Raw genomic sequence first — 13,908 nt, 5'->3', positions numbered from 1 at the left:
ATAGAAAAAGAGAAATTCGATTCGGTGTAACCCCGGTAATAACTCTGAGGACCCGCTAGGGGTCCCGGACCCCCTGTTGAAGACCTCTGACTTCATAGCCTATTGATGTATAGCAGGCGCTCCCCGCCCTCTCCCTCCCCTTCCCTCGCCCCATCCGTCCCTAGCTTCTGCCCCTAACCTGGAAATAAAGCGAAGCGAAAAAATAAATAATGTAGACGTAACACAACTTGCTTCACATTAACGACGCTCCTATTCGCACATAACAGCACACCATCTTGACTTGTGTACTTGAGGATCTTTGAGGAGACAGATGTCCATTTGATCTGGATGAAATCAACCTTAGATCTTATCAGCAGCAGCAGCAGCTGTCAACAACATCACCCATCGTATCGGACGCTTTCAACTCCAATGACCTGGATGTAGAAACCAAAATTAGGCCAATATCTCGTTTTATGTTTTTTTTTTTTTTTTACATCCCGAAACAAATCAATTGCGATATAAGAGGATGATAAAAAACAGTGGTTTTAGATAACTTTATCAGCTGACATTTTATTTTTCCTTTAGAACAAATCCATCACACACGATGGCCAGGGAAGTGCTTTGTTCGCAGCCTAGCTTTATTCTTCCATTCAAGCAAATGGAAAAAAGTGACAAGAGAAGACAACAATGTTATTAGCCAGTTAGCTACCGTTAGCTACCCAGCTAGCTAACACGGGTGGTTTTAATTAGGTAGGAGGGCGAGTTACCTAGCTATAGCCATGTATTGAAAAGGCTGCACCATTGTTATTTTGTTAGCTAATTAGCTAGTTTCTTAGCACAGCTGTCTGGCAGGTTTTCCATCAAATCGCCCCAGTCCTGCATTGCAACTTGCAAAGCTTTTAACCATTTGCTGCTGCTGTGTTTTAACACTGACAGACTAGCTTGGCAGAGGGAGACCAGACTTATTTGGTCATTCTAACGTTTTAGTGTGTGGTGGTGTCACTGCTATATTCTTTTTTATTTTATTTTTTAAAATACCATTGCAACCAGTCTTGCTATTGCCAAAACACAACAATGGCTCAAGAGGCGTTTCCCCTGCATTTTCTGGTCTGGGATAATCAGTACCTGGAGCTTGACAGAGAACTGCAGAAAAAAGAGGTAGATTTTATTGTATTCATTTCTTTCTTTCTGTCTTTTATGATTATTATTTGCAGCCTTTGGACAGTTTGACAGGTGCGCTTGTTTAGTCGCACTCACTGTTCTTGCTCTAATGCAGTGGTCCTCAACCTGTGGGTCGGGGTCCCCACTTGATTTTTTTGGGGGGGTCCCCAGATGACAGTGAAGTGACAATTTAAGGACTTAATACTCTTTTAATACCTACAAAAGAAAAAATATATAATTTAAAAACACAATCAAAAGTAATCAAACAACTATACTATAAAAACTGGTCAAACATTGGCCAAATGTTCTAATAATATAAGAAAGAGGCAAAGATTGTTAGAATAACCGATCTACCAGCTCACATGCTAGGCGGTGTGAGCTTGTAGATCGGCTATTTTCACAATATTTGTCTGTGGGAACTGAATTTAATGTGTCAACAACTACAATTCCAAGTGCTTGTCGGAGTGGCGGTCCCCAGTGCAGATATGATTTATTTTGGGGGTTGCGGCCTGAAAAGGTTGAGAGCCACTGCTCTAATGCTCTTTTATTCTGCAGCAGGATGTTGAGCGCTTGGATCCGCGGGGGCGCAGCCCGCTGGAGCTGGCTGTCTGTCTTGGACATCTAGAGTCAACCCGTGTGCTGCTCAGATACTCTGCTGATCCCACGCACTGCAACGCACAGAGCTGGACAAGTAAGCATACTGTAAACTCTAATTGTGTGTGTGTGTGTGTGTGTGTGTGTGTGTGTGTGTGTGTGTGTGTGTGTGTGTGTGTGTGTGTGTGTGTGTGTGTGTGTGTGTGTGTGTGTGTGTGTGTGTGTGAGAGAGAGTGTGTGAGTGGTGTGTGTGAGTGTGTGAGTGTGTGAGTGTGTGTGTGTGAGTGAGTGAGTGAGTGAGTGAGTGAGTGAGTGAGTGAGTGAGTGAGTGAGTGAGTGAGTGAGTGAGCGATCGATCCATCCAGTGGGCCACTTCATTACATTTGGACGTATGCTTTAGTTTTGCAGGAGGCAGTAAGCACTGGAGACCCAGAACTTGTTCAGCTGGTGCTTCAGTACAGAGACTTCAAGCGTGCCACAGAGAGACTGGCAGGAATCCCGGAATTGTTGAGCAAATTAAGACAAGTAAGATATCCTCATGATTTGACATATGCTTGTGACAGATTATGTTCCACCCGGCAAAGCATCCAAACTTAAGCATTGGCTCAACTGTTGATGGGTAGGTTTGTGGTTTTAAGCGTGGATGTTCCAAGTTGGGATTGGCTTTAGAGAAGATAGTAATCGAAAAGTTAGGATGCTTCTATCTTTATGAAACTGGTCCATTGATGTCATACCTTTGTGTCATCAAACAACCTCAGGTTTTGTTCCAAAATCTGATAACATCTACAGATACCAGAGAACACAACACTTTGTTGGCCTTGCTATAAAATGTCCTGATGTCTTGTCATTATTACTATCTCTTTCAGGCACGGGACTTCTATGTGGAGATGAAGTGGGAGTTCACCAGTTGGGGTGAGTGTGTCCATTGGCGTTCTCAGAGGTCAATTTCAGCACCACATGGGTGGACAGCTCCCTTAGCAGCAGCTGTCACTCAGTTTACACAGGGAGAAATGTGTCTGAAGGAAGGGTTAGGGAGACATGCATACCCACTATAATTAATATTCCTGCATAGTTGGAAAGGTTGCCGTGAAGAAATATCACACTCAAGATTACTTGTTTGAAATAATCTGCAATGTACGTGAATACTTGAAATCAGATATGTAGGCAAATCCATCGTTACCCATCCTTCCTTTTTGCATGGAGAAGTCATTTATTGCTCCTGCAATTTCAGTCTTGTGTCAAACTAATTCAAAACCTTTTCCTGACGTCACTAATGAGGAGTGGTAGTGTAAATTGAATAGACCTATCATCTATCTCGGTGTGAGCCAGAAGTTGGGTCGTGTTAAACCAATCAGGCAGGAAGGAAGGTCCTCAAAGTTGTAAGCTGGTCTGGTTTTACAATCGGCTGCAGCTGATATAATTACGCTGTGCAAGTCCTTCGACTTCGCCACTGTTCATGCTGTTGGCTTTCATTAATGTAGACCTAGTCACAACTCTTCCTATATTTCAGCGAGGACGCTGATTAGAACAGGACTTTTTTGGCACAGAAGAAAGTTACCTTATGCCTGTGACATCAGACAGATAATAAAGCCCTAAAATAAGATGCCACTAGTGACATTCCAGTCTTTATTTCTCTTTCATCCTACCTCCTTATTTGCCTTCCTCTGTTTGGCCTCCACTCTCTTACTGTACCTGCTACTTCTCTTCCACCTCCAGTGCCTCTGGTATCTAAGGTCTGTCCCAGCGATGTGTACCGGGTCTGGAAGAGTGGTTCATGCCTCCGTGTGGACACCACCCTACTGGGCTTTGAACACATGACCTGGCTCAAGGGCAGGCGCAGCTACATCTTCAAGGGCGGAGGTATGCAGTTGAACATCATTCATGACTCCCTGCCAACATAGAATAATTATTTGTTTTTCTTTCAGGCATGCTGTATCTTAACACATCTAGTACAATAGGAAAAATGAAAAGGACAATATTTCTTTTCATAAGATGATTTCAGATCCTGCCACTTTAACAGCTTGGAGTTGTTCAACTGGTGTTCTTCATTTAAAAAGAGTGAAGTGTAATTAAAGATTGCTCCCATTGGTAGGTGCCTGGTCTTTGGAGACAGCTCTCTCTCCTTCTCTACCTCCACTCAGTGGTCTGGTCGGTCTGTGGTTGTCGGAGTTGTCTGCTTCTGTTTGTGGGTTTAATTTGAATTTGAATTGAAAATGTTATAAATATTTTTTAACCAGAGTCTGCTTTTCGTGGACTGTGGTATGTTAGCAATAACTAGGGGGCCAAGCAAGTCAGTGCGAAGGCACCCTTTTGTTTTTGTTAGTTTTCTTCCGCCGTTTTTTGCAGTTCTGGCTTAATCATACAGTGGTTTTTTTTTACGAAACTTGACAACATGGTTATGGCTATGCCAAACGGTGAAGACAAGAAACTTGGCCAAAGGGTTGCACTATAGCAATCAATTCAAAACTGCAAACTTTTAACAGGCATAGATCATGAACCGTTTGACCTACAGCCCTGAAACTTCATTACACATATGCGTCTCCTCATGAGGAACAAATGTGCCATGGTGACCTTTGACCTCTGACCCTTGGATGTTCTGCCATTTTGAATGATATGAAAACGGGGGTGCTATCGCAATCGTTTGGAAATGCAGACGTTGAACTGGCATTAGTCATGCCTCGTTTGGCCACACACATCTGTCATCTGTCATCTGTCACTTTGACCAGTAAGCTCTGTCCTTAGATTTTCCGCCATTTTGAGTAGTTTGAAAAACACATGAATTCAGTCCCCAGGTAAACCGACTAGCCAGAGCTAGTGATGAAAAGCTATAGTCTATTTAGAATACTACAATTGTTTCTGTTATGTGCATGACGCAGAGAAATTGGCAAGCTTTTGTCTTGATGACTGAATTTTAACAAGGGTTTGAAATATGCCATTATAAGCAACATGCATGCATTTTATTATCCACTCAGAACTCTGCTCAGCTGTTTCAAATGCTCATTTGTTAATTGCATGTTCTTTCTGAAGTTCAGTCTATTATGTTTCTATATGGCTTATATGGCTTAATATAGCCTTTTTCATATTGGCCCCTGTATTGCTGCTTGCAGCTATATTTTACCTTTTGTTCTCTTTTTTGTGTGTGTGGAAAAAGCGAGGGTGTGGCAGGAATTCTGTTGATCAGAAAAGCCCATACACTGGGGTCCTAACCACTACAGTCACTGGACACTGCTTGCATGGAGTATTTATACAGTGTCTGTTTGTTGTTCTCTTACTGTATGTATGTCCCACCCAGAAAGGGTGCCCGGTGGTGAACATGTAGGGTGTATGTACTGCATTTCATCTGCAATTGTGAATGTTGTCCCCTCCCCCAGATGACGGGGCCATGGTGATGGAAGTTGACCATGAGAAGCAGGTGGTGTACACTGAGCCGCTGGCACTGTCCCCTCGTGACACCCCCTCTCTTCTGGCGGCAATGCAGCCCTCGCAAGAGAACACAGCCCAGAGGCTCACCTCGCCTATCGTCTCCACACACCTCAACACACGCAACATCGCCTTCGAGAGGTAAAGCCTAAGTTATACTTTGTTGCGCAGCATGGATGTAACACACTGAAAATGGCAAATCACAGCGAGGGATTGTTTTTGCTCCTGTGAGTCCTTCTGTCTGTCTGTGAACAGCTCATCTTGGGCACCGCTGGCCTGATCAGCGTGAAACTTTGCTCGCACACTCCGGGGAGGCCCACATTTTTCAAATCTGACTCATTGTGGCGTTATAACAGGCCGATCACGTTTTGGCCTATAACTCTTGAACTGTAGGTCGTACAATCAAATTGTACGACCTGGTGGGGATCTGCACTCCAAGGATCACTCTTTTCCAGTCTTACTATTGGGGGGAAAAGCAACAAAGCAACAAAGCAAAAAAAAAAACATCACAGCACCTTCCTACAGCCAATGCTATATACTGTACAATGATTATAATGGCTATGTCTTGTCCTATTGTACAGGAACAAGTCAGGAATCTGGGGTTGGCGCTCTGAGAAGACGGAGGCGGTCAGTGGCTATGAAGCCAAGGTCAGTGACTGTTAACCTGGGTGAAATGGTAGTTGGTGGTAAAATACGTGTAACTTATGACCCAATTGGAGCAAGTGGCACAGCCCTAAAACAACAACTTTGACAAAGCATTGGTGATATCCAGTAATTAGGCGTACAAAAGTATATCTTTTCTGTAATAACTGCTCTGAAGAGAACTGGTCCTAAGCATATAAATATTACAAATATCAAAAACATGACACATGCCTTTTTCTGTGACTGGTCCAGGTTTACAGTGCTACCAATGTGGAATTGGTGACTCGATCAAGGACAGAGCACCTGTCAGACCAGGACAAGTCAAGGAGCAAAGGTAAACACACAGACATACCTTACTGTTTATATTTAAGACACCATTCAAATAACACAGTCATTCATTATCTCCCATGTTCCCAACCAGGCTCAAAGACCCCTCTCCAATCCTTCCTTGGGATAGCCGAACAGCATACTGCTCAGAATGGGGTGAGTATCCTCATGGTGCACGAGAGCACCCACAACATTATTTTGCAGGCAGAGCCACTGATAACACACTTGTCTCACTCCTTCTCACCCTTTCAGAGTAATGTGTCACAATGCGCCAGCCCCCACAACCCGACAGCCATCACAGCTGAGGAATACTTTGACCCTGAGTTCATCCTGAATGACAGAGACATAGGACGACCTGTAGAGCTCACTAGCAAAGTTCAGAGGTAAGCTGTAATAATGGTCATACCATAGCAATGTACAGCCCTTCAAACCAACAGCCCCTATTAAGCTGAATACTGATCCAGAATTGGTGACTGAATTTGCTGCGTCCCCATCTCTGTCCTATCGATAATAAAGGCATAAAAAGGCCCCAAATAAATCTTAAAATTACTTTTTCAATTAATCGAATCATCCGATCCGAAGAACGTAATACATACTGTAATCAAACTGGCTCGCTTGGTCTCGAGCCACTGAAGTTACTGTAGCGTTAACGCGTCGAATTCTGCCAAGTCCCAGCCTGCCAATGACGAGTTTGGATAAGTTTTTGTTTTCCGTGGTTTTCCACTAGATGGCGCTGTTACCTATCTTGCTACTGATGCTTTCACTGCCTGATGACGACAGACCCGGAAATGACGTCAATTAAAAAAATTAAGCTAGTTACTTCCTGTTTATTTCCTGCAGTGAAATAGCCATATCTCTGCTAGATCTCCGTTCCGCCTGCTTTACGGCAAAACAAGCCTCATTGAAACGGCCATAGCTCTTGAATAGAGGATCGCGACTGGACTATTATTTCCCCTCTACTACGACAACCCTGTGCGTGCAATGAGCCGATGTCTGTGAGGACAAGGATAATATTCCATGATTTTTCAAAGGTACAGTAAAATCGCTGTTTTTGCTGGCAGCAGTGGCACACTATTACACTGTTACTCTGGCAGTCAGAGAGTTAATCAAGAGCAAAATCCTATGCTTACCTTTTACCAAAAATAAATACATAGCTCTTACCTACTCTTAACCAAAGAAACACATGATCAAACGAAGAATATAAAAGACCCCTACACTACCAAGACTATAACCCACATTAACACTGACACCTCTAGTAAATCTAAAACAACGAGACATCTTCTGTACTGGAGACAGGCAGCTTTATAGTGCAGTCCACCAACACAAGAGTCAGTCACCAGCAGGCTGCACCTAGTAGTTAGCACGCTGGGCAAGACCTGGGCTGTTGGTTGTTTCGGCTAAAGTGGTTGAATTTGGCGGAAGTACCACCCAAGGAAATGACGTTGATGCTTTACAAATCTGTTAACAAAAAAAGACAGAAATCCTGTCCACTCAGGACTTCCGAGACTCTCAGACTCTCAGTCACCACTCACACCATCTGGTAGTCAATCAGCCACTCATCACTACTCAATCACACACACAAACACCAATGAGGGAAGAAAGACATGATACACAGGGCAACATCACACAGGGAAATACACACATGACCCGATGGTCATAACAGCAGAATGAAGCTGGGCTTGAATGTGGAAACAAAACGAAAACATCACACACACCTTGAACGTCTTATCAATCACACGCGAACGCGATGCTCTGACCGAATATTCTTCAGATAGTCGAAACATCTTGGGTTGCAAAAGCGTCGAAGAAAGTTATGAGTGACCCATCTGAAGTTCTGAATGACGTCATTTTGTAGTTGATGCCTACCCTGTCCAAATGTTGTTTTGGATGTCGGACGGAGTATGTATTGGGCTTAACTGTTGCACGGTGCGCCCATATACTACTTGTTCTGTCCCTCTTCTCTCTTTCTCTATCACTCTGCCTGTCATCTCTCTAGGTTTAAGGCCACCCTATGGTTGAGCGAGTCCCACCCTCTGTCACTGGCTGAGCAGGTGACGCCCATTATTGACCTCATGGCCATTTCCAATGCCCACTTTGCCAAGTTGCGTGACTTCATCACCCTGCGCCTACCACCTGGCTTCCCTGTCAAAATAGGTGTGTAGGGTGGATTATGTTGTGTGCACCATTTCCCATGTATTCACACATTGTCAGCAGGTTAGAAAATGTTACTGCAAGCCAAATATGGTAAACATAAAATTATTCTACCAGCTATTTTTGCAGGTACTTAAAGGGATATTTCACTTTAAAAAAGAAAATTGGGTCATTTTATCGTCTGCTCAGGCTTTTGGGAGCACCCCGGACCGACGTTGCTTGATTCAGTATTTAGATATTTGATATTCATTTTATCAGACATATGCCCCCTTCCTATACAAACCCATTGTAACTTCAAACTCCATTTTAAACATATTAGATTCATCGGAAACACCCGTCCTTGGTTCTGATGACTGATATTGTCCTTCTAATACGTGAGTTTTTTCAATTACTTTTTTCATTTATTTTTTATATTTTCTTTGGAAAATAAAAAATAAATAAAATACAATAAAGTATGAGTCACTAGAACCAAGGACGGGTGTTTTCGATGAATCTATCAAAGTGAAATATCCCTTTAACCCTCTATAGCAGGTCCTAATCTGCTCCAAATATGCTAGTAAAATAGATATAGTGCTGGTGAATTTCAACAGTGTGTTGCTGTGGTCACAGTGTCGGGCAACAAATGCTGGGGCTTTTCTTGGTGCCATTTTACTTGGTAGCCGAGACCATGCGCTGTGTTGAAGTGGACTGTCCCTCTCTCTGTGATCTCCAGAGATCCCTCTATTCCACGTTTTGAATGCCAGAGTGACCTTCAGTAACTTGTGTGGCTGCGATGAGCCGGTCAGCTCGGTCATTGTTCACACACCAGAGGCCTCCACTGAAGCAGGTAACTGCAACTGTTCATAAACACACACAAACGTACAAACATACTCGCAGCTAATGCTCTAATCGTGCCTTCAAGTGCTCCTTAGAAGCATTGTATTTACCTTATTTCTAACTCCATCCATGTTTGTGATAACATGTAACCCGATATTTTCGACTCCGTCTCTTTCCACTTTAGGACAGTCTGCCCCTCCTTTCCACTGCGAGGTGGACCCTTCTGTGTTTGAGCCACCTCCAGATTATACTACACTCGGGCCGGGTCGCAGCGAGCCCATGAGAGATGAGGATGACAACCTGCTGCAGTTCGCTATCCAGCAGAGTCTGCTGGATGCTGGCACAGAGAGCGACCAGGTTAGTCCAAGGCCTATGAACTACCAGCTTGTGTTACGTTAGTCCGAGCTAAACCACTTGTGGCCTTGCATAGGGCCAAGATTTTACAGGAGTAGCTTTCTTGCTGGGTACATCCAGAATTCCAAACCTTGATCTCGCGGTCATTGGTGTTAAAGGAAGTTCCTTCAACAAATTTGATTATTTATTATTTAAAATAATTGTTATTGTCTAGACCTGAATAATGTAGACCGTGGTTATTAGGTCAGGAAATTGTGCTTTTTCACATCTACTTTTATTTTCCATTCCCCTGCTATATTGCTGATTCACTGTTAATTAATTTCACAAGTTACATACAGTATAACTTGATGATTTGGAGAAAATATGATTGAATGATTTAATTCACGTGCATGTGCACGTTTGTGCCTAGGTGACCATCTGGGAGGCCCTGACCAACAGTCGTCCAGTCCCTCCGTCTCCTCTGTATGAAGAAGACTCTCAGCTGGAGAGGTGAGATGGCCATACCTCTAACTCTGTATGTTATCATGTCTATAAAGTATAAACTACTATGATCCGACTCGGGAAATCTTCCTTTTTAAAGTGAAATTAAACACGAAATCCATTTTTTTTTAACCGTAACCATTATTATGCCTATATGGTCAAACATGTTACTCCTATTCATGATTGTAACATTTACAAGAAGACAAAAGAAAACCCAAATACAGGTATTAACTTTTTGACTGCCATAAATAAAACAAAAAGACCCAGTATGTGACCCATAGGCGAGCGAACATATATAGCAAAATATGACGAGCAATCTCACTGCCAAAGAGTTAAGTGTTGTCAGTTTTGCCATTTACAGAATACAATGTTGACCCTGCTGGACTCTTGTATCAGATGACATTGCAGTAGTTCGCATTTGATTTAAATTGGACCTTCCTGCCGGCAGGGCCTGACCCACCCGCTCTGAATTAGCAGTAGACCTCTTCCCATGTTCCTTCTCCCTGCTTTTACAGTTACACACAGACACAGCCCCTCTCTCTCTCTCACACACAAACCTTCGTATTTGAATGAAACCCGAAGGAAACCAAACCACAAGCAAACGCACGTACGCTGGGATTGTTACATTTTACATACCATTTCTCTCTCTTTTTGTTGCAAATAAACACAATTGGCTCTCGTGGACCGCAAATGGCCCACGAGCCGCCTATTGGGGATCCATGGTCTATGGGTTACTGTGTAGCAGTGTTACTGTGTTACTGTACATCATTTAGCTAGCTAGCTCGCTAACATTATCTAAAGCACATGTCTTTGTCAAGTACTATGTGCAATTTTGAAACGGGTGAATCCGTCCACCATGGCTTGCCAACTTGGTGTGTTTGTTGATGCCTGAGGCCATCGCCCGCCTTGCAGCTCACCTCGGCACACTTGCAGCTCACTTGGGACTGTAGACGATGCATCTACAGTCCTTAATGAGTAATGCAAAAATCATAGCGATGTAGGCATGGTTTGCATAATTTTGTGTTGAAATAGCCTACGCGTGTACCGGATGTAGTTAAAACGACTGATTCCACTGACTGCACTCTAACGCTCTGTGTGCCTCTCCATGGTGTTAAGCTTGCTTTTGCATGCAACCAAGTATGACTTGGGCATGCAACTTGGCGAGTGTTAGGGCTATTGAGCTTCCTCGGACCAGCCTTAAGTCACTCCCCCTGATACCCCGAACTGCCTCTATCCCAATTTGGTTGATTTTCAAATATGGGTAGCAGTGAAAGTGTGTAATTCATAACCTTCTAACGTGTCATTATTAATTCTACAAATGAATATCCTCATGTTCTGGTCCCTGTTATGTCTGTTTCTGATAGGGCTATCCAGGAGTCCCTGTCCATCTCATTGGCTAGTAGGGAGGAGGAGGAGGAGGAGGAGGAGGATGATGATAATGATGATGATGCAGCAGACCCCACCCAACCCTCTTCTGCCTCCCCATTGGATCCCGCTGCCAATTCTCCACCTTCCTACACCACAGTGGCCGAGCCGCCATTGCCAGGACAGTTTGGTGTGGCAAGCAGCTTTGATGAGCAACTGCGCATCGCCATGGCGATGTCTTGCAGGGAGCAGGAGGAGATGGACAGGTGAGTGATTGATTGACTGACTGACTGACTGACAGACTGAAGGTGCATTCACACAGGAGGCGAAGATATTTTTTTGTGCAGCGGGATTACATTACAAAGTCAATGCAAAGACACAAATTGACGTGAAGCTGCACTGGGCGGTGTGCAGTCGTCCCCAAAATTCCATTCTGCAGTAGTAGCAGTTTCTAAACAGTGTTTCTAAACAGTGTTTCTAAACAGCGTTCCACGGCGGAGAAAAACAAAGCCGAGATTATGCCGTTTTAGAGGGGGACTTAAACAGGAAGCGTCATTTCCGTATCCGGCGGTGTTACAATGAAATGTGTCACTACGAGAGATGAAGGACGGTGAGATCTTTATAAAATCAAAGTATTTTCAAAATTACGTTTTTTACGTTCTTGGCAGAATTGGTAATTGGAAATAATTACGTTTTTTACGTTCTTGGCAGCGAATGAGTTAAGCACGCTATGACACTTTTTCGGGTTATTTTAGTTTTCTAGGGGAGGCCTGCCTCTACAGTGGGTACGCCTCTGGTGCAGTGTAGGGCAGTAACAAGGTAAAAGTAACTTGTTACTGTAATATTATCACTTTTCCCAGTAACGAATAATATAAAGAATTACTATTACGTTTTGAGTAATGATATTACAGTTGTTTTTTCCCCAAAATTAACCTGTTACAATTTTCACGAACCTTAGTGGTATTGCGTTGCGAGTTGAGACTTGTGTGTAGTGTTATTTGCGGGTGTTTTTTGATTTTGTCAGGAGTAATGCTGCGTAGCAGCGATGGGCCACAAGCCTTCAAGCAACAGCGCAGTCAGTTGGACTCTAGTCTAACACCCCCTTGTTTTTTGCCCATCTCGGCTCTCTCTCTAGGTTGTCCTCAGACGAGCCCGATGAGCTCTCTTTTACATATTTTACCTGTTCTTGTTTTAGGAAGCAGAAGGAGGAAGAGGAGGAGCTAGAGAGGATCCTTCAGCTGTCACTCACCGAGAAGTAATGTCATGAAGACAGAGATGGAGGCGGGTCTTCGCTAGGGAACAAACTTAATTTATTATTTTATTTGGAGGTGTGTGCGTGTTTCTTTTTTTCTTCTTTTTTTTATCCAGACATGTTAAGTTATTGCTGATATTTCATTTATCTTTTTTCTTATACAAAGGCTGCTACAAGAGAGTGTATGGGACCGGGTAAAGCAGTGATTAACATAATGGAATAAGTGGGAGAAATAACGGCTGAAGGCAGGTACTCTTAACATTAGAATGAATGAAAAGATTAAAGGGAGAGTCTTTGTTTTTTATTCCATGTTTTATATTTTTCACAATCCTGCTGTCCTTAATGAGTGATAAATTATCCTTCAGCTGTATACATTATTAAAGATATTGCTAATGATGCCGAAATAAATAATCACCATTATAATGTAATTATAACTGATTAAAAAATGATTATATGATTATAATATTTGAAAAGAATTATGTTGGCTGACATGCGTGTTAAGAATTAAAATGATAATGACCCAGAATTGTATTTATTTTCTTTATTTATTTTTACAAAAACTGATGGTACAGGTTTTTGTTAATAGCTACACAAATACATACGTTTAATTTATTATATTTTGCTGTTTTTTGATCATGCCCATCTTATGTGTCTTGCTATAATTATATTTCTTGAGATCCCCAACAAGCAAAAACAGTTGATTAGTTTATAAGGTGTAATTCGCAATGAAGGAGAACATTAGCTCAGTCGGATACGCTAATGGCTTTTCAAAGATTCTAGCAGCATACATAATTGTGCTATATTCAGTCCACCTTGGGTTGAGCATTTGATCTGAACTTTCACATGGCCATTGACCATTAGCATCTGAAGACCATGAGGAAAAACGTTTTTTCGCTTTAGCCAAACTTAAGCTGTTAACTAGCGTTTTTATGTGAGATTCAGAGTTTGGCCTGTAGGATCTGTTGCCTGGTTACAGCCCCGCAGGCAATGGGATCTCTAGCCGCTTGCTACACTTGGCGTACACACACAACGGGCAGACTTATAAAGGACTTTCATTTAGGGCCCGTATCCACACACAGCTTAAGAGCGGGAGTGCGCTTTGGATATCATCGCCATAGCACTAGCACACAGATTGACACATGCGATGTTTGTTATTAGCAGCGCACATTGCCGGGTATGGACTGGTCCTCTTGGTCTGAGAAAAAAGTCAAGACTGAATAAAATTGCAGATGGGACTGAGACAATCGAAATGTGTTGACAGTGACACTAGACTGCAGCCCTAATACCAATTAAAGTTAAAAAATGAAATGATATCAAGCAATACTGCAGTGCGCATAGAAATTGGTGAAAAGTAGCTGGAGAGCATA

General features: G+C 42.8%; 1 protein-coding gene across 1 annotated transcript; it reads left to right on the top strand.

Moving 5' to 3' along the window:
* Nucleotides 1-170: 170 nt before the first annotated feature.
* ankrd13d (ankyrin repeat domain 13 family, member D) lies at nt 171-13,690 on the top strand. The gene is made up of 16 exons (XM_084041919.1): nt 171-1,137; nt 1,696-1,831; nt 2,135-2,259; nt 2,601-2,646; nt 3,451-3,594; nt 5,106-5,295; nt 5,736-5,802; nt 6,049-6,130; nt 6,218-6,279; nt 6,376-6,506; nt 8,120-8,277; nt 8,987-9,100; nt 9,275-9,447; nt 9,854-9,933; nt 11,289-11,555; nt 12,485-13,690. The coding sequence occupies exons 1-16, from the start codon at nt 1,054-1,056 to the stop codon at nt 12,546-12,548; spliced, it is 1,923 nt and encodes a 640-aa protein (XP_083898045.1). The 5' UTR covers nt 171-1,053; the 3' UTR covers nt 12,549-13,690.
* Nucleotides 13,691-13,908: the final 218 nt, after the last annotated feature.

This window comes from Gymnoscopelus microlampas (genome assembly GCF_963454915.1).
Source record: "Gymnoscopelus microlampas genome assembly, chromosome: 18".
Classification (NCBI taxonomy): Eukaryota; Metazoa; Chordata; class Actinopteri; order Myctophiformes; family Myctophidae; genus Gymnoscopelus; species Gymnoscopelus microlampas.
This window is presented reverse-complemented; position numbering and strand designations above follow the sequence as displayed.

Coding starts and splice junctions, on each gene's coding strand:
- ankrd13d (XM_084041919.1), top strand. CDS start 1,054: ATGGCTCAAGAGGCGTTTCCCCTGCATTTTCTGGTCTGGGATAATCAG. Junction 5,296..5,735: donor CGCAACATCGCCTTCGAGAG/GTAAAGCCTAAG, acceptor CCTATTGTACAG/GAACAAGTCAGGAATCTGGG. Junction 9,448..9,853: donor CTGGCACAGAGAGCGACCAG/GTTAGTCCAAGG, acceptor GTTTGTGCCTAG/GTGACCATCTGGGAGGCCCT.